The sequence below is a fragment of the Athene noctua genome, chromosome 1 (assembly GCF_965140245.1).
Source record: "Athene noctua chromosome 1, bAthNoc1.hap1.1, whole genome shotgun sequence".
NCBI classification, from domain to species: domain Eukaryota; kingdom Metazoa; phylum Chordata; class Aves; order Strigiformes; family Strigidae; genus Athene; species Athene noctua.
This window is the reverse complement of record NC_134037.1, coordinates 52227009-52253711: the sequence shown is the minus strand read 5'-3', so window position 1 is coordinate 52253711 and position 26703 is coordinate 52227009. Positions and strand designations below refer to the sequence as shown.

The 26703-nt window shown below is 46.1% G+C and overlaps 1 protein-coding gene across 13 annotated transcripts in view; it reads right to left on the bottom strand.

Moving 5' to 3' along the window:
* The window catches only part of FOXO3 (forkhead box O3), a 94954-nt gene extending 69102 nt beyond the window's left edge, over window positions 1-25852 (bottom strand). For 9 of the 13 annotated variants that reach the window (XR_012632818.1, XR_012632820.1, XR_012632819.1 and 6 more), the window contains exon 1: window positions 25137-25852. Coding sequence is in view for 10 of the 13 variants with exons in the window: in XM_074896142.1 (XP_074752243.1) it covers window positions 25137-25727 (591 nt within the window). In the remaining 3 variants the exon portion in view is untranslated. The remainder of the gene's footprint in view (window positions 1-25136) is intronic. The other 4 variants (XM_074896139.1, XM_074896138.1, XM_074896141.1 and 1 more) reach the window with 4 other exon arrangements.
* Window positions 25853-26703: the final 851 nt, after the last annotated feature.

Genomic DNA, 26703 nt, shown 5'->3' with positions numbered 1-26703 from the left:
TTTACAATTTGCCATCCCCTGCAGCGACAGACAGACCTCCAGCCTTAGCAAGCACTCCCCTAACCTTGCTGAAGCTATGGCTGCAAAAATACCCACCTGACAGGGCTAACCAGGAAGCAGCCAGAAAGGGAAGGAACCTCCTATGGGGGTGGATATTTCATACACCACCACGACGGAGCAGCACATATAGCAGTGAGCATACGCTGGCCCTTTGCGTGCCCCTATCTGTGTTTGCAACAGCATGCTGAGGAGTACGGACCCTTTTCCTTTGGTTCCCCCTGACAGGACCTGAGCAGAGAGGATGGAAAGCTGTCAGCATCCCAGCTAAAGCTGCTATGCCCGGCCAACCAGTGTCTTCCCCCACAGCCCCCGGCAGCAGGAATACCCCTGAGGTACTACAGCTGCTCCAAAAAGGAGAAAAGTCTCTTATCTGGTGCAGCATCGCCTTGGCAGAGAAGCCTGTGAGAGGCATGTAATAAAAACAGGGTGGTAACTGTAAATCACCAGAATCTTTTTGGCTGTGCGGAGCCCTTTCAGAGCCATAAGGCAAGGCAAGGCTGCTGCCCCAAGGGACCTCGAACCTTATTTGGGCTGATAACACACAAGGACACACACACAAATGGGCGCAGAGCTAGAAAAGACAGGGGTGAAGGGGAGTCACATTTAAGGATTAAAAACAATAACAATGAAAAAACTTTCTTTCCCCCCCCCCCAAATCGTTAGAGCGTTTTGAGTCCATTCAGTCATGGCATTTTCACACAGGCTTTGTTTAGGTAAACAAATTGTTTTTAATGAACTTTGTTAGCCCTCCCAAGTAATTCGTTAAACGCAGGGTAATTGCAGAACGCAGAAGTGACAGTTTTACCGAGAGTCTTTTTCCTCTAGAAAGCTCCCTCACTTGCTGCTAAAAAACAATCTCCACTTCATACCAAGACCACCTTTAAAAACCCACTTCCCTCTTCCGGAAGAAAAAGAACACTTTTTTATATGCCTCCTTCAGAACCAATTTCAAAAATACTAAATACTAAAACTTGCTAGACAACACCCGAAAGGATTTATATTCATCAGCAACATAATCGAGGCTGCCTTTTCTAACCAAACCAAGCCAAATTCAGCCTGTGTAGCACCAGCCCAGCCCCTCTGCCTCCCAACAGATGAGAAAACCCAGTCCTTGGATGCAGCATCCACCCCTCCTGAAACACACAGATGGCACAGGAGCTCATACCCTCCCCAAAAGCACACCCTGAGCTTTCTGCTTTTCTACTATAAACAAAAAAAACCCGAACAAAAATGCAGCACACTTCAACAGTATTTGATAACAGTACTAAGGAACTCCTCAGACATATGCCACCAGCCACACATCTGAGGTCTCAAAAATGTTCTTTTAGTGGTTTTAATCCCCCGCATCTCTATTACACTCATCGAAAAGAAGACAAAAAGTGAAGCCTTGCCCTTCTACAGCTCAGTCTTGCCATGCTGCACAGGCTTCAGGCATACAGCAGTATTCAAGACAAGTTGGGAAGGAGCCAGATTAAACAAAGCCGGGCGTGGGACAGTGCAGCGGCCGAGCCCAGGTTGCTGTACTGACCTATATTCACGCCCCAGTAGCTGAGTGGGGCTCAAACCATTTGGCCAGAGTGGGGCAGGGGAAGCAGCCAACAAAAACCTGCAAACAAGCAGCCCGTGCAGCCCAACCCCAAATTTCTTCAGAGATACGAATAAAAGATCACATTCACCAAACTAATAAACATTACACCTGTGGCATAGCTTGGCTTCACACAGCAGACCGTACATCTTCAGCCTTTCGGAAGACCTCAGACACCCAGGGAAATGCTTGGGTTGGGTTTGCTTTTGTCAGAAACCACACATGGAGTGCTGCAATGGGACCAGTGGTGGATAAGAGCCTTTCATTTCCCCAGCATCAGATCAAAATCCCACCCAAGTCAGCTTCTGCTTGCTGCCTGATAGCTGTTAAAAGGCCTCTGTAAAACAAGTTGGCTATTTTAATCCAGTTTCAAGTGGATTGTGCTTAGATCCCAAGGTGGAAAAAGCTTTAGCAATCAAGTGGACAGGCACATACTCTCCACATAAAGCTCAGTACAATCAGTACTAATCAGCAGCAGCCATGCAGGAGAGAAGCCAGGGATGGAGAAGAGGGTGGAAATCCAGTTACCCACTCCATTCCTAGAAATGATTCAGCTAGATTGGACTTGAAGCAAATGGGCAGAAGCACAACAAGTAGCTTGTCTTTGCTCCCTACTTTTTATGAATAAGTATTTCAGCTCCTGAACCCTTGATCTTTCTTCCCATAAAATGTCATTGCAAAAGCCAACTCATGTTTTCCACACACGTGGAAAAGTATCTGCTATCCATTCAATTCCTTAAACAAACACACACACTTACTCACCAGCTTTCTCCCTTACCCCCTTTGTATTTTTTCTTCAGTATTACAGTATTCTTTTTGCCTGCGCCATCACTAACTTTCCGAGGGTAGGAGACAACGTCAGGACGACACAGTAAACTTAAAAAGAATACCAGGATTTCTGCTTTGTTTACAACGTTATCAAAGCACGGTGTTTTCCTGTGAGATTTTCACTCTTACAGAGCAGTTGACAACTGAATGAGGAATTAGTAAATTATTTGTCTGCACTGTTATAAAATAATTTTTTTAAAAAGTCTTAAACCCCCTTAAAGCACAGCAAATGGGAGGGGCGAAGGGGGTGTTTTGGAAATCGTACACATTCAGTAACTATGTGTCACTTCCAAAAACATGCTTCCAGCTGTTATGTATAAATATTGGCTTGAAAAATGAAGCCCTAGACGAAGTGCCGGCACTAGTCAAAGCTGTCGGCTGGTGGGGTGCTGCCTGGCTGACGCTGTGTACATGCCGTGCTGTCACAGAGCGTGCTGGTCCCTCCTGTCCTGGTGTGTCACTGGCATTGCATCACTGCCAGTGAAATAACACAGCTGCCTCGCCGCTTTTTTGTAAGTGACAGCAAATTTCGATCGCTGAGCCTGTGTCCACACAGGCCAGCTTCACTGTAGTACCTTGCTTTTTTAGGACCTTTCTTTTTCACCTGCCATGGCCTCATTTGGGAAAAATAACCCTCTCACCACCTGAAAGTTGTCATGATTAAGCTTAAAGATTGGCAGCCCTTATTGCCTGTGTTATCCCCTTAGGCCTCTGGGATTACTGCTTTCACTGACCATTATCAGCGTGCTCCCAGGAGCCGCATGGCGATAAACGGCCTCCACAATGGCCCCTGCAATCCACAGCAAACCCTGAATGCAGCCAGAAGGCCCCAGCAGCAAAACACATGAAACTTTTCTGGGCGCCAACCCAGCAGTGGCAATAGGTGTGGTTAAGGACTGTCTCACCAGGCTGCTCCCCTTCCTTACCGTTCAGCAGGCAGACAGCCATGGCCAGGTTGCCCATGCAACCTGGGTGCTGCTATGATCATGATGCAGAAAAGTTCGTTTTTCCAGTTTTATCCGCTATTTACCTGCAGCAAACCTGCCAAGTGCCACTCTTTATAATGGCAGAGCTATCCATGGCCTCTGCTTGTCATTTAAGTAAGACACTAGAGTCCATCAAAACTTCTTACCATATGGTTCAATCACAATTTTACAAAAGCCACTGCAGTTTCCTTCGAAAATAAACCCCAAACAACCTAAGATAAAAATCTTCTTCTGTATTTTGATGGTGCAGGAAAAACCCACTTTGAGCTTTCAAGAGGGTTTCCCAAATGATGGACACACAGAAATCACTGCTAATCACTCCAGAGCCCTCTTTTCATTGTGACAATTAAATGCATTAGCTTAAGGTTCAGCATCGGCTGCAGCTGCAAACACTCTAGCTGAAACCTGCAAGCTACATACCTGTTCAACCAGATTCATGTTATTATCTTTTCCCTTTCCTTTCGTTGTGGCAAGAGTAACAATTTAATTAATGGGGGAAGAAGAAGGAAAAAAAAAAAAAAAAAAGCCCGTATTATTTATAACTATAGCGCAAGACATTATTTTTAGCCAAAGAACTCTTAAGAAAGACACGGTGCCCAGACCAATTTTCATGTACAACTTCCTGAATTTGTAATTCAGAGCCCAGTTTCAGGGACAAGTTTAATTTAGGTTTTGATCCTCCTGACCTCGGCGTGTTAGCAAGACCTATGGTTTTAGTGCCTGCTGCTTCACTTCTTCTGAGCTCTATAGATCTAAAACTCAACAGGTCCATCAGCTGCAAAACCAGCAATGCCTCAGAGAAGGCAGCCTTCAGAGGAATAAAGCTGTTAGCCTCTTGCAGTTCTTGGGGAAATTTGGGAGGCGGGGGAGCCTCTACCCAGGCACAATACCATGCTGATAGGAGCGGGACATATCCCCTTACAGGAACTGCCCATTCGCAAACAAGCGCAGGAGTCACAAGCTGTTCTGTGCCGTGCAGCAGAGATAACAGCAACAAGCTTCATGCTGCAAATTCACCCTCCCCAGGTGGGGAAGAAAATGAAACTTTTATTTAAAAAAAACCCCCACACTATATTTGACTTAGCTGTCAAGTTTTTCAGCACAGCTGCTATTCTCAGGTTCTCCTAAAATATACACAGTAGGTACTGTACTATTGCACATATAAACATCTACCTTCCTACCACAGCTATTTATGATTAAAATAACTTTTCTCCATTTCTGATTTCATTTCCTCTCTCCGTGCCTCATTCTGCCTTGTACAGGAGGTGTTTTCAAGACTGCCCAGAACCAACTTGTAGCATGAAATAAAATGTTAGCCTGGTTAGAAGTTTAGAATTTAATGTCCAGTTTCCCTTGAGGGTGACCTATAAACGGGACTTGATCTCTGGTATCTCAGAGTTTAGAGGAAAGAAAGGATTGAAAGTCAGCAAAGAGCTAGGGGGGTGGGGGTGGAGGGCAGCTACCTGTCATCTGCTGTTCCCTCAGATACCACCAGTGTCAGTTCAAGTCTCTGCTGGGCTTATTACATATCTTACTGGGGCTTGCACAGGACAAGTCCTCTCTAAAGATCTCACCCAACTACAATTATCATGGTCAAAAACTGTGCTGTTGCACAACAGCTACACTTAGCAGGGGTGGATCTTACTCTGTCTAAAAACAAACTCCTTGGGTGAAGAACACAAATGCTTTTTGGCTGTGCTGGAAGAGGATAAAATGGCAGTGTGCAATTTAACAGGCTTTTCTACTCTTCTGGGACACTTTAACAGTTCGGGAGTTCTCCACTGATGTGATGCTTGACAAGGAGCCAGTGGCTTCTCTGCTTCTGGAAGATGGCTCCTCAGCACTGAAACCCACAGCATCACCTCCTAAACTCACTTATCCAGCTTGGAAAATGGTCTTCTTCATGCAAATACATCTTGTTCACATCCACCCTTACATCAGGCAAGTGTGGAGGTAAAAGTATTAACATCACAGTTACAGAGCTGATGGGGCCATACACAGGAACAGACACCTCCACCTCTCTGGCCACACTATCTAGCTGAGCTCCAAGCAGCCACTCTCTACTGCACTCAGCCAGCAAGAGGTCAAGACTGTTCAGACAGATGTTACCAGTACCTGGTCCCTACCCAAAACCTCCCTTAGAAGTACCCATTCCACTCAAGAGGATCTTGCTCTCAGTGCATGTGTTCTTCCATAATCTAGTATGTTCAAGACCAAAGCTTCTTTTCCCCCCAAAGCTTCTGCACAATATGTAACTTCAGCATGACATTAGCTCTGACACTTCTGGAGTGCTAAGGAAAACCCTTCCTAACTCTCAAAAACGTTAACTCTGGACATAGTTGAGCAGCTTCATGCCTTGCCCCTGACCATCCTGTCCACCCAGCCAGCTATTAATGAATAATTAACCCACACTGAGGCAAAGGCTCCTTTCTGCCTGATGGGATGGGGCCTCAAATTTTCAGTGTGAAGCTCCATTGTGCTGAACCCAGTATGTCTCCCAGTACTCTGTATGAACACTGATGTAAACAAAAGAGATTAATGGGGTTCATCTCTCACTGTTACAGGAAAACAAATACAACTGTTACAAACCATTTTGAGACGGTAAGGGTTTTGGGGTGAGCAATGCTGAACCAGGACTCCATGACCCCATGGCACACGTCCAAGCGCAGGAAGAGGAAGCTCCCACCACAGGACACTCCATATGAATTATTCAGCTCCTGAAGCTGAGACACAAGCCATCCCAGCGGGTCCCAGCTGTGGGCACAGGAACTAGCACTGCAAGGCTGCATTTCGGCAGCACTGCACTCCTCTCTGCCTCATATGCTGAATCGATTCCACTCATTTACCAGAGCTTAAAATCTGCTGCAAAACTGAAGTCACATTGGGACAAGACACAGTTTCATTCGATTTTGGGGGAACAGAGAGTATGGGAAGTGGCTGGCACTGGTTCATATAATTTTGGTCTTTCTCAGATGCTAAGAAAAGTAGCCTGTTGCTAAGATTCTTGCCGTTGCCACTAATTCACCACTGCAGAAAAATGTTATTGACCTGGTCCCTTCCTCAAATATGATCTAACCAAGGACCTCATTCCACTGGAGTGGAGATGGTGCAAACTCACAATTCCAAGCGGCACGTTCCCCTCCAACAACCACAGGATAGCTACCTTAATCCTTGGATTGAACACAAGCAAGCAGTTGGATACCTCCATAAATACATATAGTCTGAACCTGTAGCTTCCTTAGATGATTTGGTAGGTTTCCTAAACAGCTGTTGTTTCACAAGAGCCTTAGTCTTTCTTCTCCTTGCTTTTAAGTTCTCCTTTATTTATAATTAAGGAATTTGCATGAGGACTTCACAGAAATTTGTACTTCTACGATGGAGAAGTGAAATTTGTCATCAGATGCTCTAGATAACCCTACAAATCAATGAATCAGGGAGCAGGGGTTAAAAGCAAAATGCCGTGTCACTACTTGTCTGTGCTGCTTGTTCTCCCTGCTCCAAAGCCCACTGCTGGTGCTCCTCCTGGCCTGGCGCTCTAAGGTCCCCAAGGCAGAGCTGGGTACTCTTCTGACACCTGCCCACTTAAAACAACTGCTGGATTTGCAGTCAGAGGAAACCCCCCTCCTTTGCCCTGCCCTGCCCTCAAGATCAGACTGACAGGGAAGGCTGTTGGAAGATTTTTTTGTCCTGATTTCTGGCATGGGGTCCTTTGGACATCTCATTTAACTGACACTCTGCACCTGCAATGCCCTCAGTTTTCCCTGGTCTTTGCACACAGTATGAGTGCTATGGCTTCTGTCCTTTAACTGCAGGGCTTTGGTTTGTCATAAGGTGACAAAAAAGTGTTTTGTCCAACATAGTGTGTAGGCCTGATCTCTGAGTCGCTTTGGAACAACACACCCATTGGTATGGGTGACTGACTGGTCCAGACCCACCAACTTCAGGTCCATTGAAAAACCTTTGTAGGAGAGAAAGGTGTACATATATTGCAAAAATAAACTTACCAGCATGTCAGAACCCAAAGTCACATGGTTTTATTTGAATTTTTTTCTATCTACTTTTCACACTTTTTTACTAAAAGAAGTAGTCGTTTACAGCTTGGACACCTTGAATCAAACAGAACTCTTGCTTAATAGCTTTATCTCAACCCACAGCATGTTAACTCAAGGTTGTTACCTCTCCTATCTCCTTTTCTTGCACACTGGAAAATGTGGAAAACAAATAAAAAACACAAAGGGCACATGGAAAAGCCTCAAGGCAGTAAAGACGGGACAGATTTTCTGATTCACCTTCAATCTCTTCACTTTTCTGTTTTTCTCAGACACTAGCTGATATGTACAGGTTCCTGTATCTACATAGGCTGCCAATTTCTAACGAGTGTAGGCTTCAATATATGATGCGCAGCATGAAAAACAAAAGTTATTTAAACTCCTCCACCCTCCACAAACGCATAGGAAAACCTCAGCTGGCAGCCAGCATGCTGCAGTACTGACACTGTTTCTAAAACCTACAAACCAGCCCCCAGCCTTTATTGCTGTGGAGACACTTACCTGCACTTTAAATATGTACATTTGATTTTTTTTTGAATGCATAGAAAGCACACAATATAAAGAGAAAACAGTTTTAACATCACACAGAGCTGCACAGTAATGGTCCCTCCGCGTCATGCAGCTAAAGCTTCAGCCGACACCGATGGCTACATGACAGAAATACTCCATCAAGCTAGTGCTACAGCTCTGCAAAACTGTAAATGATTACAGAATAATGCCCTGCAATCAAAGAACAAAATGTGTGTTGCAGATTGATCACTTTCCAAGATGGGAAAGGAAAGATAGGCTTGAGAGATAAATCTGGCTGGGGTGTTTATGCAAGCGTATCATGCTCCTTAGTACTGAATGTCCCAGAACTTACAGAGGAAGTAAACAATGTGCTGGGGGGGTGTGGGGGGGGTGTGCGAGGGGTGTGCATGTGAGTGTGCCCGTGCTCACAACCCAAAATAGGACAGCTTGTGAAAAATGCTTAACTTTCAGTTATGAAACACTAGCGTCAGAGGTTCCCCGATTGCCGGCTATGCTGCTACTGCCTGGAAAAATCTAAAACAAGGACCCGTTCAGGAACAGCCCATGCTTCTCTCCGGCATTTCAAACTTCCCTATAAAACTCCATGAGGACACCCATGGACTCCTGAGCCCTCTCCCCCATGTTGCCTCAGCCGCCATAGCAGACAGTGCACTAGAAGGCAGGGACTGCAAGCGTTTCTGGTTGGGATTTACTTCTGGAGGCACACTCCAGCAACCTACATTTTCAGTGTCCCTCTAGCATATAATCACGCTGCTTTTGGCTGCTTAAGCAATGCCAGCTTTCATGCATTCCTCGTTTCTGTGTAAACATATTTACATTTGTAACTCCTAACTGGCTTAACGCTACACAGGCATTTTGAGGAAAACCCTACCAGCACTTGGATTAAATGCAACACTTTGACAGTCAATTACAAACACAGTAAACAACGGGCTGACTGAATTAGGGGGGCTGCACTTCCACAGAGGGCTCCCAGTGACTGCAGCGATCGCATGAGCAAGCACTAACCTAAGCAGAGCTTTGGCTGAGCAGGCCTCCGAAAACACCACTCTGCGCTGGCACAAAACTGAAAAGCCAACGAGGGAGGCAGCCCTCAGCCAGACCCCACTCTCGCAGAGCAAAACCGTGCAGCTCAAAGCCTGCACTGACAAAGTGGGGTCTTAGCACCCTCCTTCACCTGTGAAGAGGCACATTCACGATCTGTTATGTCACAAATTAAAAGCATCTGGGTACATTGCATTGTGAGGGCTCCACGCCACCTGACTGCGATGGTGTGGCAGAGGTTGGCGACCTGGATTTAGACCATGGGCTTCACATAAAAACAGAGGGGGTCGCTGGGAAGCCCCTCTGCAAAAGCTCGCCAGGGGCCTAAACTGCAGCAGCCTGTTACAAAAGTGCCAAGTCCCCTATCATAATTCAACACGTTACAGAAAAGTTACAAAATCTCCATGCGGAGAGTTTCAGTTGTCACCACTGACTCTAGAGGAGGTTGGGGCACCAGACAGTGATTCTTCACCTGAAAATGACAAATCTACACCAAATGTGTATTTCCACACAGGAACTGATGAAAATTTCCTGAACACGAAAGTAAGACACAGTGCCAGGGTATGCCCTGCAACGGTGCTGCATATAGAGAAAATACTTCACAGAAACCATTTAAAGTCCCTCCTCCCTGCAAATATCTGGCTCTGTATTAAAACCAATTAACAATAATCTACTAATAACAAGACTGTGATGTAGCTGCAAAATTCCCCTAAAGCAAAATCCTGCCAATACTAGTAATTGATTCGGCAACATGCACCAGCTCAATGGCACAGGCGTCTCCAATTCCTGGAAACATTACATCCAGTCTAATTCCCTCCCAAGGTCACCACAACCATTAGAAAATCCCCATACATCATGACCCAGAGAGCTGTGACTTAACAGTTGTTATCAACAGCCTGAGAAACTAAAGCACAGTACCTGAAAGGCATCAACCACCACCAGTGAACCCCTCTGCCGACCGAGCTGCTGAAATGGCTTAGGGAGCAGTGGTGGAGAGTAAACCACAGATTTCTCTTGCGGGTGAGAAAGCAGGGCATGCATGCTAGACTTGCATTTGTGCTATTTGTTGGTATGTGTGTTTGCAGGCACTTCATTGTAATGGAAAGAGTAGAGGCCACCCTGTTACCCTGCTAAAGTTTTAAACTTTATCACAAAGGAACAAAGCACTCATAAACTGCACACTCTATGTAGAAGCACTTTTTAAAGGTCAATTATAAGGTTATTCACACCATTAAATGACTTGATCTAGCACCAAATCCATTGGACACTACCTACTGACTATGACAGAAGCTAAATCGCCTCCAGTGAAAGTAACACTCCAAGGCATCACCCTGCGGTTTTGACCAACATTTAGTGTAAGTTTCTAATTCTAATTCTGGTAACAAGAAACCTGTGAACAGCTTCCCACCTAGATGTGGCAGCATTTACCAGAATCATTAAAGTCCAGGCATGAAGTTAGCAGCAGAGGCAGAAGATGCAAGAAAACTGTGGAGCTTTGCAAGGAAAATGCTCTTTATGTTTTCTAGGCTGAATACACCAAGTCAGTGGGCACCTACTAGAAGAGGCAGTACATGGTGTGACTACAGACTGTACACTTTCAGGTCTTACATATTATCGGTCAGGAACTTGTATGCCTCCTCTCTACTCATGGATAGGGAAGGAAAAAGGAACAGCCCCTCACCATGGAAATAAGAGCCATTACTACATGTACCACTAAATATTTTAGGGACAGCTCAGTAGACCTACAAACTTGTATATTCTAGTCAAGGCCACATGAAAATAAGAGATCGAAGTATCTCTAAGGCAGGATTCATCTTCTCTTACACAAATGAGCAACCCCTCTGTACACAGTATCAGCAGAGGAAATAGGACTAACCAAACGACTAAGGATTTGCACGCTGACAGCACCAGGACTGCTTACCTAAGGGTGGATTAGTTAAAAAAAACAATGTTGTAAATTATAGGTAGTGCTGTGAGCCCCACCTACACCTCGTATTGTCCAATGCTTCCTACTATAAAACCCTCTTCCCCGTTGCTAATAGCTTTGCAAACCTGAACTGAAACTGGGATTAGAAACAGGATAAGCAGCCTGGGATAGGCAAGATACAGGCAATAGGGAATCCTGGGGCAGGGGAGAAATGTGGAATGGGGAGCTGGACAAAACAACAGGCAAGCTGGACAAGCAGAGCAGATATGAAAACCAGGGGAGGTGGGCAGAGGGGTAGGAGATCACAGGAAACGGAAGGAGGGATGCATGGAGCAGGACTGGGAATTGCAGGGAAGGAAGCTGGGACAGGAGACCAAAGGGGGAGGGGGGGTGGTAGGAGTCTGGCGAGGAGAGGGAAAGAGAGGATGCAGGGCTGGGATGGTGCTTGTTGGGGAAGCCCGCAGATACTGGGGAGGCAAATAACACAGACAAGCACACCAGGAAGGGTGTACTTCTTTACTCAGAGCTGAGTGCAAGTATGGCACAGGGCCCACACAGAGATCACGGGGGATGAACTGAAACCCTGAATACCCCCTGAAACATCCAGCCTGACAAGGATACTGGGGGTGGATAGAGTGTGTGAGCTCGTTACTAACAATGGTGTCATAGCCAGCATGAGAAGTAATTTCAAGTGTAGAGGCAACTTTATGTCTGACATTTTGTACTTCCTGAGCATTTGGCTTTTATATTGAAACATTTCTTCAGCGCAGATTTTTGTATAAATGAAGTTCGCTCTTATTTAGTACTTCTGCTTGGCACTTCACTGAACAGTGAGAACTATCCACAGAGATACTCCGGCAATCTGCAGTTAATGGTCAAGCCATGCAAAATCCAACTTTCCTACTCCCTGTCTGCTCCTGGAAAATAGGAAAAGCCCATCCCTGGCATTGCTCAAATCCACCCACCATATCGTGGTGCTTCTAGGAAGAAAGCTGCTGGCCCCCACACGCCTGTACCCACCTGGAAGAATTGGTGGTTTGGCACCTGATACAGTTTACTGCAGAAAATAAGGAAACTATCATTTTTCAGACCATGCAGAGCTTTTTTTTTTAAAAAAAACCACACATCAACAAAACCAACCAACCATCATCCAGCAAAAATGTCAAACCAGGCACTCAAGACTGAATAAATTTAGTAAGATGTCATGATTCAACTACAATCGCAGGAAATCCACACTTAATTTCTCAAACAACTGCTATCATACTGTTCAAGTAAACTGTTTTTCCTTCAGGCTGAGGGGACACCAAATCCACACTATTTCTCAATTTACTACTTTTTTTCCATTTTTTCTTCAGTTAGAGATCACTGTCATTGCACATGCTTAGTATGAGCCTAAATAAAAAGATGACATGTGAGAAGCTTTTGCCAGGGTTAAGTCCTGACACAGCTGCTGGAAAAACCCAAAATGAACATTTTATCCTGGCCAAATCAGTGTTCTTTTCACTATTTATACTCTTGGATCCAGCAGCTGCAAGTGACGCTACAGGTCATGTTGTCCTAAATGGACAAAGAATCTGAGGATACTCTCAAGTTTTGGAGGCTTCTTTGTACTTCTGTTCTCCCTCTCAATACTTTGCAGCACTGCTGCAGCAATGCTAATTTGCTGCAAGTTTAAGCAGGGTACCAAACTCTGGTCAGAAAAAATTTTTCAGCTAAGATTTTCCATCTTTAAAAAAAAAGGAAAAAAAAGACTATTTTTTCTTGCTTCCATTTTTCAGCAACATAGGATCAACACTGGCTGCTCAGTTGATAATACCCCTCTTTATTTGAAGTCATTTTTCTCCTTTCACCACCCACATTCATCTGGGACTTATTCAGTATTATTCTGTCTGACACCGGTCCAAAACAGCGAACAATTTCTGCAACGGCACAATAAGCAGAGCGGACCCTAACAGAGGCGCTTCATCGTCTAAGAATCCCCTTATCTAACGTCCAGTTACATACCAAAAATAAAGTAAAAAAATTTGTAAGGAGGTTAGACACAGCTCCGAACCAGCATTTTACAACCAGTGAAACATTTCTGCTGTACTTTGACCTTCTGTCATCAGAGGGAGGTGGAGATTTATGCCCTTTCTCCTTCTAAATTAGACTCTTTCAGTGCCCTATTTTATATTCTTCCTGACAGGTCCCTATTTTGTATTAAAAAAACCTGCTGTCACTGTGTTGCATAGCAAAAGACCTTTCCAGCCAAAAGAGAAAACTCCTGCCACCGAGTCAAGCAGCAAGAGGTAACTCCGTGGTTAAAACTGCAAGGATAAAATACTTTGCCCAGCAACATATTCATTTCCAGCAGGATTTGATAAAATTGTAATTCACTGTCCAGAAAAAGACTAAAGCATTAAACATATTATGCTGAGAAAGTCAAAATAGGTCATTCTATCAGCATTATTCCCCCTTCATTTCACACATAATACAAAGCAGTTAAGTAGTTTCTCTTGCAATTAGCATCATCTTTGTCTCCTTGGTGTCTAAAATACACTGGAGATATAGAACTGCTCTGACTGTACAGCAGCCCAGGCCCTACTCCCCACCATCACCGACTTCCCAGTAAATACACAGAGGTGAAATCCTATCTTCAGTGATTTTCAACCACGATCATTTTCTTTGTTTTTTTCCAATTCCATGGTCTATCGCCTCAAATGATAGACCTTTTCCCACTGACTAAAGAGGAGTATGGGTGCGCTCAGGAAGAACCCAAATATCTCCAACTGCTAATGTACATCCCACTTCATCCTCTGACCAGGAGGACTTGTTACCTGGCAGAGCCCTGAAGAAGGTGGGCTAGAAACAGTCTCCCTGGGGAACAGCAAGGTTTTAGAGATCTCTCTTGGATGTAAAATTCTGACATATGCTTCAAATGCATTTTAATTTAGAAAAATGCTGGAAAGATTTTATTTATGCTTCTAATAAGGTAAACAGTATGCTTCTTCCACCTGCTCCAAGCTACCTCACTAGGCCCAGTAGACATCAGATGTCTATGAACATACATCAGGCTGATTTACTCCCTACTGCTAGTTCACAGAATCCTTCCACCTCCCAGCCCTGTATGCCACTACCTTATGGCCTACACACCTTCCCTCTTTTTTAGTATGTAAAATGGCATCACTATTGATTTTCAAATACTTTCTTAAGCACACAGTTCCCTTCCCCAGAGCTTTATAGAAAAAAATTCCTCATAAAAGATTTTCCTTCTACCCCAGTTGTGCATGCATACCTTCTAGTACATTTTAATCAGGAGTATTTTTGCCATGCATGGACCACACTGTCAGAGCAATGGGGCAAGAAATAAATCTCAACATGCTACGGGAAATGCAAATCACACTGTCAACATCATGATGAAAATAATAATATTAGGTTTGGAGCTTTTGGCTGCTGCTCAAAGTAGGCAGGAAACCTCTGCCCAATCCATGCTCTGATATGACTTCCATTTGCAAATCAAAGATTTTAGATGTGGCGCGTTTATCTGGGCCATATATATGGCTCAGTCTATGCAAAAGGAGAAGCTGTTTGAACAAGTTTCACAAAAGGCTTGTTTTTACAGCTCCTCAGTGGCAGCAACATTCTTGGTGCCGCTGTTCTCCTACAAAGGCATGGTAGGACCAGCAGCCTCCCATTGTAGGTCTCAATGAATACTTAAAGAAGCACCATTCACTCTGAAACCTGACATCTCAGACAAATGGTTTTGAGTTCCCCCATACAGTGAAACTTTTAAACACAACAGATCGTGTTGCACAAAAACAGGGACAGCGGCTCTACATGTCTCAGCTTACAAGCATCTCAGGACACGACTTGAACTGGCGTTACCTTCTCCTGCGAATTCCTGGAAAAAAACATTCTCTGGAAATTAGTTAAGGTCCAGAACAGTTTTGCAGAACAAACAGTAGGTTATAGGCTTTCAGGAAACCACATCACTGCTCTCAGCACAAAACCAATCAGCAAAAAAAGGTGATAACGTGGGAGCCTGTGAGAGCTCACACAAAGACATTCTTTGTTGAGTACTGTTCTCACTTATCAGATGCCAAATTTTATGCACTAAGCATATCTAGAATTTTATATATGAACCTGATAAATCCTCATGAAGTACTAGCAAATATATTTACACAAGATAGAGGTTCACAGCCTAACTTCACAAATACCTGCAAAGTCTGAAACTTTTTGATTTGGATTAAGTCTTGCATTTAAAGGTATGTTTACACTGCAAATTTCATGTGAGAAAGTGGGGCTAACTTTGGTCATAACATGTTTCGGAGAGCTTAAATAGCTGCTTGAAGAGCTAGTGTGGAGAGAAAAAAAAACAAATACAGCAGGTTTTAAGAGTACTGACACAGAACTGGAGCATCTATCAAGATAATTCAGTCCACGTTCTAGATAAAACAAATAGAGCCCTGGAAGTCGTGTCCTAAAATGATTTCTTTAGAATAATTTATTTATTCTTCTGCGTCCTATTTGGAAAAAAGTGTAGAAACCAACATGGTACAGCATGAGAAAATACTGAGTTCTAAAGGGCAAATTGTCTACAATGTCAGAGGTGCTGGCTGTCTAGACTAGGAGAGTAGTTTGCATTAGAATATGATTAGATAATTAATACATTTTTAAATAAAGCTTTGTTTACTTAAGTGCAGCACTGTTACTAACACCCCATGGTCATGCTCAGTCCTCACAGGGAGTCAGGCCTCAGCTGCAATCAGGATTTTAAGCACTGCTGGCTTGAGTCTTACCTACAGTGATGCAAATGCACGTTGCTAAGGCACCGTAGGAGAATCCCACTGCTGCTTTAACTTGGCCTTTAACAGGGGCAATAGTCAGACCCTGCTCTCTTCACCTACTCACGAAAGCTGCACCATCATAAGTTGGGCTGCATCCATGCAAACCAGTTTTCATCCCCACTAAGAAATGACCGGTCACAGCAGCCGGGACGCAGAGTGAAGCCCAAGCAGACTTGTGCCTATGCGTTTGGGTGCTTCTCTATCTGTCCTCCCCCAGCAGACCGCTGTCTATCCTCATCCGCCTTCCAACATATCTGCTGCCTCCCCCACCTCTGAGGTAGGGATAAGCAGATGTTACCTCCCTGTTCAAGAGATGGCAAGCAGCACAGATCTGCCCTTTACTGCTCACAGTAGTCAGAAGCCAGCAAACCTACCGAAAACTTTTCCTAGGACTGCATCAAACCCACTGGTCACAGTCCGGAGTGTGCTCATGGCCTCTGCTGCGCCCTAGGGAGAGCGGAAGGTCTGGGAAAGCCAGGAATGGGGAGGCAGGCTGGCCTGAAGGCACTGCAAGGCTGAGGGCTGGGTTACGAGCAGCCTCCAGGCAGACCCACAGCACCACACAAAGCATGAAGGCAGCTTCAGAGGTACGTGTCAAAGGAGACAAACGGCACCTTTGGCAGTACTCCTGCCTCCTGCCCTCATTCCAGAGCTCTCAACAGGATTTCGGCAGGGAGACGTCAGCACAGACCCACCCTTCACCTCGGCACAGGCAGCGGATGAAGGGACGCAGAAGTGGCATGATCCAGTGACTCACCCCATGGAAACACACCTGACCGCCGGCAGCACCCAGGTGTACATCAGCCGGAGGCAGAGCCCCATACTCACCACGAGCACCCTCCTGCCCTCCAAAACTGGTGGGCAGCACTCTCCAGGAGACTTGGAGGTAAAAGCTGCAAAGGTCCTGATGACAGGACAAGCTGTTGGTGCCACGCTGTCCCTCTTGCTTCAAGCCAACCTTCACCCAGGCCTCCGGCAAAGATAGCTGCCTCTGCCCCCCTGTCCTAGCACACACCTCCCTCACACATCCCTTTACACATGGTGAGCGGCAACTTTACCCACAGGGATAAAATAAAAAAACTAAAGCAAAAGAGTATCTTAACAAATAAACATGTTCAAGTGAAAACTCAGTATTTTATAACTCATCTCTTAAGTACGTAGCATATTGCAGTCAAGCAAGCAATCCATTCAATTCGTTAGCACAAGTCTGTTGTAAGAGCTAATTTTCACATGGCATTTCTTTACCAGTACAAATTCCCAGAAAGGCACTTCTCTGCTAGTGAAATCTTACAAAGGTGTTTTATATCTGTAGAAGTACTTAAACAGCCTTTATTTTTAATAGGTACCAATGTAGAGATAAAGAAAATTGCCCCAATAAGCGAAGTCCAGGTAGGACACACACAGAGATATTAACAAGACACCAATGTTGTTAACTCCCGACCTGCCTCAAATCACCTGCAAAGCAGTGTTACAATCATATCAGTCCTTGAGCAAATATGCAAAGGGGGTGGCCCAGAGAAAGGACTCTGGCTTTGCAGGGCAAGACTGGCTCCTCCTGGACCTCACAGCTAGGCACAGCACCAGGAAGAACCACTGGGGCAAAAAGCAAAGTCAACAGAGCAGTGTTCTTCTCCAGCCCCACTGAAAGCTCCCTTGCTGCTTCATCACAGGGATGAGGTAGAGACTAACACAATCACTCATTTGTTCCCAAACCATTACACTGCCCTGAAATTGCTCTTCATTAGTCCTGCAGCCTAATCGCCTCCACACTGTATTGATCCCCAACCAAAATGCAGCTATACTCTGCACCATGCCCTGCACAGTTATGAATCAGTCCTCCATTTTCCACAATGAGACCCCATGCACCATGCAACCCCCCTGGCCGGTGTTACAAAGAGAAGGATGGAGAAGGTGAAGTAGGACATAACATCCCTGGAGTCTCCCAAGACAGAAATGAGAAATTGGGCAATGGGGAATTGAGGAATGGAATTTATTTTTAAAAAATATTGGTATTTGGAAATTGAACAAGTGCTTTCTGCTTGTTACTCCCCTCATCTCACTGGTTTTAGACCAGTGACCTGTGATAACCCTTGCCCAACGCACTGCCCAGGAGATAATTCAGATAACATTGCTGATGAATACCGCAAGCCATAACCTGCTGTTGTTGGGAGACCATGCTCCACTCCAGCAGTGGCCTGCTCCCAATGGCTGCGGGAACCTCAATGTCCATCCTCCTTGGCTACGTAGAGCCGGAGACACCCTTCCTGCTGGGGACCACAGTGTGCCCCAGCAACTCCTACACACTCCCTCCAGCCTTGTACACCTGAGCTTTCCCTCCCCCTACACTCCAAACAGGGGCTGGGGCCACATCACTGCAGGCCTCCAGATCTCCCTGCAGTTCCTGACAGGCTGAGAAGCATGGCTCTTTCTTCAGCTGCCTCAATCAGAGGAGCAAGAGCTGTACTCACCGCTAGCAAAAACCACTTGGAAAGACGCTGGTTTGCTTGGGAAAGGTAAGCCAATGTCAGATAAATGTCAGATACACATGGGTAAGGAGTTGGTGCCTGTCCGTGTTGCAGTGGTATCCCATACACACAACTGGAACATGAGGGAACTGGTACCACTGTGCAGAGAAGCATGAGATACCCCATCCTGACTTCATCTGAAGCAAGTTAGAACAAAACATCTCACTCTGAGGGAAAATCCCCTTCTGTAGACAAGCCACTTTTTAATAATAAGTGCTAAATGGACTATTCAAGCAGGTAATTAATGTTAATTAACATATGTCAGGCCATAAATTGGCTAAATGCACCTCATTTTCCAAGCTTAGTGTGTGGCAATGCTCAGGAAATTGTAACAGAAAAGAACAGTCTAAGTTCGTAGAAGCACAGAAAAGAGCAAATAAAAGGTTAAGCACAATCTTCACTTAACTCATGCTGTGCTGAGCCAGCACTACCGCAAACTGAATGACTGCACACATTACTTGAACACTTTATTTTGCTCCTTAACCACTGCGCTACACACGTGTTGTCAGCCCCAAGAAAAGCCACATCAAAAAAACCCTGCAGCTCCCTGAGTGCTGTGTTATCATGCAGGCCTTTACCAGGATGCTCGCTACGTGCTGCGGGACCTGGATGTGCCTCCTGCTCCAGGACCTGGCGAGGCTGTGTCCCCTTTCCAGTGCCACTCGGGAATTGCGGTTTTTCATGGCGGGGGGAATGGAACAGTGCCAGGAGAATGCTCAGAGCTTGCCCTCCTCCAGAAAGAATCTGCCTTGAAACGCAGAGGGCCTCATACCTTCAGAAGAAACTAACGCTGCCATTTTATAACCCTGCTCTTGATCATGTTTTCTGTGACAGAGGTAGTAATAAGGCTTTGAAAAAAAGTGGGAGAGAAACAAGAACACGCAAAGATTTTCATCTAAGTAACAACTTGTATTAGGAAACACTTTCAGTTTCTTCCTTGGCAAGCCACCACTACGCTAAGACCCACTGTAATTGCATTGCAAATAAGAAACAATCCTCACAAAAGATTTTCCTTACTTCCAAGCAAAATAGCTGACTGCCAAAATCTTGCAGGGCACCTTTAGGAGGCTGCCACCTAGAGAAATGCTTCAGCTGTTTATCCTCAGTTTTCCCTTATCTCCAGAGCAATCCCCTCAAGCCTCCCTTTGAACTCAGCACACTCACTGTAATTTTCTGGGGTGACTTCACGCTTGTTCTCCCCATCCACCCCGCTCAAGCTGGCTGAAAACAGTACAGCTGCTGCAGGGGGCTTGGGGGGGGCTGCACCTACCCCTGTGCTGCCTGCCTTCTGCAAGGGACACCACCGGCTCTGGGTTTCCACTTTGTCCACGTCAGCACAAAGAGCTTTCACAAAACCACCGGGCTAACCCTAATCACTCGCCTTTCTAAATGCACCAGCACGTGCCCAGCCTCCCCTAATCTCCCAGGATTACAGCAAAGTGGTGTAGCACCACCAAAATGACCCGAATACAGAATGGCCTTGTGTGTAAGACACATCTCAATTTACCAGGACGAAAACAAACACAAGCAGGATGTCCCAGGGCAGGAGCGCCAGGACTCCTCTCTTCCCCAGCCTCATAGCCTCAGACAGTGTTTGTTCAAGCCAATACAATGCAGTGGATATAAAAGCCACTAAGGTGATTTCATCTTTATTAGCATTAACCATGTACTTTCAAACACACAGGTAAGTGTAGGAGTCAACCTCTGACTCTCAAGCTCCCTATTTTAAATACACTCAAATATTGGCACTAATAACCTATTACAGTAATGCCGACACTGCATGACTGTTTTAAGTAACCTTCTGTCTCTAAAGAACTGAGGAACATTGATTGCAGTATTTATCAAACAGGTCTACCTGACAGTGATACCATCCAGCATCATACACTGGAGGCTTCCCATTCACATCAAAAGTTAAGTTTATCAGAGCCTGTTTGCCTGTTTGACTCTTTGCAGTTGATGACATTCATCAAATCAATGTGTTTATATCTGCAGTTAAGAAGTCCTTCGGTGGAGGTGCTCCTCATGGTCACACTGTGGATCAAACAACGTCAGTGATTCCGGGAGAGCAACTTGGTGTCTCTCTCCTGTAATAGCTGTCACCTGCCTGCATAAACTAGGGAAAAGTGAGATCTTTGATGTACATTACAAATATAAAACAATAATGTGCACTAATATCTACATATGGTTTCTACTGGAGAGTTTAAAAAGTCATTTGTTACTTTGATACTAAAGTATACTCCTCTTTGATGCAAGAAGCTTATTATCTAACAATTTCGACTTTGTGGCTAGAACCACACATCTCTGCGTTGCTCAGCACAAAATTCACTTACAAATGTTACTGAGTATTTTGTTAAAGCACAACATAGTAAGGCTTTGATCAGGTAAGATGCTTAAGCGGTAAATTTAAGCACACAAGTAATCTTAGCGAAGTCCCAAGGATCCATTCACGTGCTTAAACCCGTGCTTGCTTCGGTAGATCAAAACTTAAAATAATCAGGCTGCAGTTTGTAACCCAAACCCTTCTGTACAGATGAACAAGATAGCAAAAAAATCAGAAAAAAAAAAAAAGTAGGAATATAATAGAAAGCTGGAAAAAATATTCATGCCAGAAGTTAACTGGGAAACAGAGTCTTAAAAAAAAAAAAAAAAAAAAGCAGAGAAAAAATTAAACCGATGCAAACTCCTGTTTTATGCTGCCACTCCTGATAAAAACGCTGTGTGCCACTCTGAGGAAGGAGAAATAAGAACAGAGAGTGGCTTTGCTTCCTTCCCACATCCTCTACAAAAAGATGATAAAAAAAGGCCAACACATCTTGCACATCAGCATCTGGCTAACAGATTTAGACATCTGTCTACACCACTGACAAACTTCTCAAGTCTCTTCAAGTCTCAATAATTAGAGAAGGGACTCGTGTGTTTGCTACGCTGAAGGGACTGCAGCCCCTCAGTACATATTGGTCAATAAAACATGGTAAGGAATGATGAAATGTCCATGTACAAAGTTTACAAAAATCTCCCCTTCAAAGTAAATATCCCAGCAGCTAATATTTATCTTTCATGAGGAAGATGAATGTAACAGGTGTAAAACAAACAGGCTTCTGATAAAAAAAAAAAAAAAATCAAAGCAAATCAGCTGCATTTAGATTTGGCAACTGCTGGTATCTGTGTATAAAGGACCAGATTCATAGTCTTGCCATACTGCTCAACAAAGAGGAAAATAGTCCCCCTAGTGTACTCTTCATGTAGAAAAGACTATTTCACAAGATAGTGCTGCGAGAAATAACAAAATAACGTTATAGGAAGAGATATGGAAGTACTTAAATTATAGTGAAACTGGGCACCTCTACTGTATATACAGAAAGGAAGGTGTTTCGGTTTCCTATTTCAAGATTATTGAGTGAAGCGAGTTACTGCATCATAAATACGTGTAGGGAAAAACCTGGATTTTCAGTCAGCACGCTACTTTTGTGACTGCAGGACATCCACAGGGTAACAGATACCCAAATTTGGAAAGTCGGGTAGATCTGGTCATTGAGGAGCTCTGTGGAAGTACCTGCCCTATCCGCCTGGCACAGTGCATTTCACAAGGGTGCAACCAGATGACCCTCAGACCTTTTCCCCTCTCCAGTGATGATAAACATAAATACCGACCCTCTGTAAGTATTCAAGCCAGTAAGCGCATATTGAAGCATGTACCAAACCCTTCCCGGTGATTTGGAAGTGTACATGATTGTATCAAACCAGGCTGCCCATGTCACACGACCGTGTCCGCAGCGTGCCGGCTCTACAGTGATGCACCATACACTACTGCCCTAGTTAACTGTCAGGCAGTATTAGGTTAGCTAATGTCCCACCGGAGACGGGGGGAGGGGGAAGCAAAGAAGATTGTTGGGAGGGGGGGTGCATTGGGCAAACCTTATCTGAATTAGCGGAAATGTAATATATGCCTTCCTAACCACATCTGAAATATTCACTTCTGCTTTAATGCCCCAGGGGGGGAAAGAAAAAAAAAAAGTGATAGTTGTAACTTTAATTTATAGCTCTTAAAATAATTGTTTTGAGGAGTATAATCCCAGCTATGTTTACGGATTATGGTACTCAGCACATCTCACTGGAAACGGTATTAATATTTCATATATAATAATACATAAGATAATAAAGCCAAGTTCTCTTCTTCTCTTTGTTTAAAATGACAATTTTCCCACTCAGTGTCAGAGCAGAATATTGTTATATGGGCTTGCTCCCTTCAAAGACGAATTTAGCTGTGTAAAAATATTCTAAATTAAGATAAAAGCCTTCTGATACAGAACCAGCTTCTGTTCATTTAAAATCTCAGTGTATCTAGCAATCTGAAAAAGTCTGATGTGAAAAGCTGACATTAGTTCCTGAAGAGTTGTATTCATTACCTGTGAGGGAAACAAAGATAATAATAACATATAATGTGTTTTAGCATTGGGAGACTAAGATGGAGTCTCTAAGTGTTGCCTCTGCACAAACTAACTTATGTTCCAGCCAAGAAACTGAAATAGTCCTCTTCTGAAACAGTCATCTTCTGAACGTATATGCATACATTAAAAGAAACTCTAGCCCTTGTAAGGAATTAAATTTAGCAGTTTTGGATGCCTAGCAAATTATTAGCTCCTGACCTCTCCCCTGCCCCTTTCAGTATGCCCCTACCACCCACACAGAACTGCACCCACCGTTAACGCGATCAAATGCCTCACCCTAACTTCCAGGGACAGCTCACAGTCAAGAAGAGGCAGAATTTTCTGCCACCAGTGTGCCTGCATCTCCTGAGAAAGGTCATCTTAAAGGCTTTTGAGAAACTTCTGAATTTTATCAGAGGAATCTCAAGGGATCCAAGTTTTTAACATTTTAATTAGCTCCAAGTACCAGTTAATGCTGCTCAGCAACAGAATCAATATCAAATTAACAGTATAAATTGTCAGAAAAATTATGACTGTATTAAGCATACTAATCAATGCAAGCACTTTGCATTATGGCCCAGATCCTGCTTCTGCTGAAGCAAATGGCAGTTTTGCCACCAAATTCAGCCAAAACAGTATCAGCCCCGTTGTTTGGTAAGTCTTCATTTGAATCGGGTATTGAGAATTTACTGAAAATCCAAAGTATCAGATAAAAAGACTGGATTTGTCATAGCAGCTGACATCTAAAGCCACCACTTTGGCGTGAAACCAAACAACTTAGGAAGGCACTGGCTGTCATCGGAACCCTTTATCACACTCCGTGTCGCACTTGTAAAGTCAGATCAAAATTCAACACTTAATACAGACGCGAAAGCTGTAAAAAGGATCTGTGTTTTTAAAAGCCTTGTCTTGAATTAGCTATGCCACTGATAAAACTTTGTGTTTCTATTTTCCCCAGCCTGAGACGAGTCTGTCAGTGAAATGCTTCCTCTACAGTGCTCCATTTGGAAGGTAGAAATCATACAGCTGTACTTCAATTCCTAGCAGCAAGTCCTTCTCAGGCACCAAAATATGAGACAGGGCTTCTACTATGAAAACTGTCAGAGATGTTTCATCCATACAGCATTTCTGACTGATTTGTATACTGTAAGTTATCCCCTGATCCAAAGCTACACAGATTCAAAGAGGAAATTTAATTTCTCTGTAACACAGTAAAACTTCACGGCAAATTCGCCTTCAGCCATCCATTCAAAAACTCGGTCTCGGATGCTGCCAGCATCGGCCCTCAGCAGCAACTGAACCGTACTGGGATTTCCCTCTGCAAACAGTATCGACATCAAGCAGCACCTGCCTTTCTGTATAGCTGCAAGTACATGGCATTTCCACATCCAACAGACATTAATAGATGGACGTGGAATACAAGGAGAATAAAAGTAGTTCTGGAAACCACTTCAAATGTGCTCTGCGTGTAGCACCGGCTCCTGGTAGGCCTTATTAGACTCTGTCTTTGAGAGTAAAATCCTGCCTGCCTGCAACGTGCTTTTGCACGCGCTGAGTAAACAAGTCACAAAAACGGTTATTTTTTTTTTTCCTCACTAGTTAAAACAGCAGCAATCTTAGCTGCTAACTGTCACAATGCTGGACAGAAAATGCTCGGCTGTAAGGGATTTATCAGTAGACGGTGCCCTCACACACTGGCACCACAGGAATCGCAAACCAAGCATTCCCGTGGCTGAGCAACCAATAACTCCACGCTTTGATTAACTTCATGAAGAAATGTCAAGACCCGAATTTCCCTCTATTGCCTTTGAGGAACGTGTGGGAAACCACTGGGGTTTTTCTTGATGAAAAATAGAGTCGTTCAGTATCTGAGCTCTGAGACTCAGACTGACCCTGCATAAAACCGACTCTGCTTATTTCCAGCGCGAGTTACACCAAAGGTACCCGTAACTTAAAAAACAGACAGAAAACCTCCGAGCCACACACCCTTACAAATATTTTTTCTTCCCTCTTTTTTCTCGCCCTGGTTATGTGCTTGCGCACCACAGCAGCCAGCTCCGCTCCAGCGGCTCCCCTGTCGCCAGAGTTAGGAGCCCTCACCGCCTGCACACAGCAACAGGAAAGAGCCAAAACTTTTCTTAGCCTCCTCCCTCAAAATAAACATAAAAATAAGCAAAGGCGGCAGCGCGACCCCCAGCAGGGCCAGCAGCAGCGCCCGGCCGGCTGCCGTCGGGGAAAGCCGTCGGGGAACGCCGCCGACACCCCCGTCTCCGCGGCCGCATCCCCCGCGGGCAGCCCGCCCGTCGGGGCGGCGCGGTGGGTTCGCCGCGGCCCCGGGACCCCCCCCTCACCTTCCAGCCGGCCGAGCTGTTGCTGTCGCCCTTGTCCTTGAAGTAGGGCACGCAGCGGACCATCCAGTCGTAGATCTGGGAGAGGGTGAGGCGCTTCTCCGGGGAGCTCTCGATGGCGCGGGTGATGAGGTCGGCGTAGGAGAGGTTGCCCCACGCGTTGCGCCGCGACGAGCACTTCCTCGGCGCTGTCGCCGCCGCCGCCGCCGGGCCCCCGCTCAGCCCCCCGCCGCCCGCCGCCGCCGCTCCCCCCGGCGACAGGCTCGGCCCCTCCGGGCCGCCCCCGGGCAGCGGGGCCAGCAGCCGCGCCGCCTCCTCCGGGACGGCGGTGACCGCCGCCGCTTCTCCGCCCGGGGGGGCCGCGCTGCCGACGGCCATGGCCGAGCCGCCCCCCTCCTCCTCGTCGTCCTCCTCTTCGGGGATCATGGAGGCGGCGTCGGCGGGCGGCTCGCCGGCGGGCTTGGCGGGGCTGGCCTGCAGCTCGGGCCTCTGCAGCGGCCAGGTGCAGGAGCGGGGGCGGCTCTGCGGCTCGAACTCGGGGTCCAGCTCCACGTCCAGGGGCGAGAGCGGGGCGGCGGGCGACGCCTCTGCCATCTTGGCCTCCCCCGCGGGCGGCTGCGGCGGCGGGGCGCTGCGACGGGGCGGGCGGGCGGTCGCCGACCCCGCTCCTCCTCCGCCGCCTCCTCGGTGCCGACGGGAGCCTAGCAGGCGGGCGGCCGCCGGGCGGGCATGCCGCGCTCCGCTAAGGGCTGGCAGGCTCTCCGCTGCACCCCGAGCCCCGCTCCCCGCGGGCGATGCGCACGGCGGGGAGGGGGAAGGGGAGGGAGGGAAGGGGGGGGGGGGTGGGAAAAAAAAAAATCAGATTAGGAGCCGGAGCGGTAGCGCGGGGCCGGGCGGTGCCGGAGGTGCCCGCGGCTCTGCCCTCCGCGCCGGTGGAGCGGCGGCCGCTCCCGCGGTGCGTGTGTGCGTTTGTTTATGTTTCACTCCATGCGGATGCAGAAGTAGCTCCAGCGAGAACCGCGCTGTATCCAGCCGGGAGAGGACCCCCCCCGCCCCCTCTGAGCTCGCTCCTCGCCGCTTCCGCAGATAGCTTCCCTCTTGCCGGGGGGGTGGGGTGGTCCTTTGCCCCCTCCCTCGGCAGGAGGGCAGGGAGAGGGGTCCTTCAGATTACGCCGAAGACTTTTTCCTTCTTCAAAACGCCCTGAAGGGAGCCGAAGTCTTAGCATACATCCAACTGCATGCTAGCGTCAGCCTGTCACTTTGCGGTGCCCCCCAAGCCGCACGCAAGCAACCCCCCAAGATCTCACAGCCGACGGAGCAGGGGGCGGGAGAAGGCCACCCCCGGGGCTGGTCGGTCAAAAAAAAAAAAAAAAAAATCCTTCTTCTCGCAGGGAAAAAGCAAAACACAATGGGAACAAATCAAATCGCCAGTCTTCCAACAGGTCCAGAAGCTTTAAGCCCTCCCTAGGGCTGCCAAAGAGAATAGGTTTTGTTCCAGCATCAACACCACATTCATAACCTCCTTGCTCCTGCTGCTGCCATCTTGACAGTTTTCCCCCCCTTCACTCAA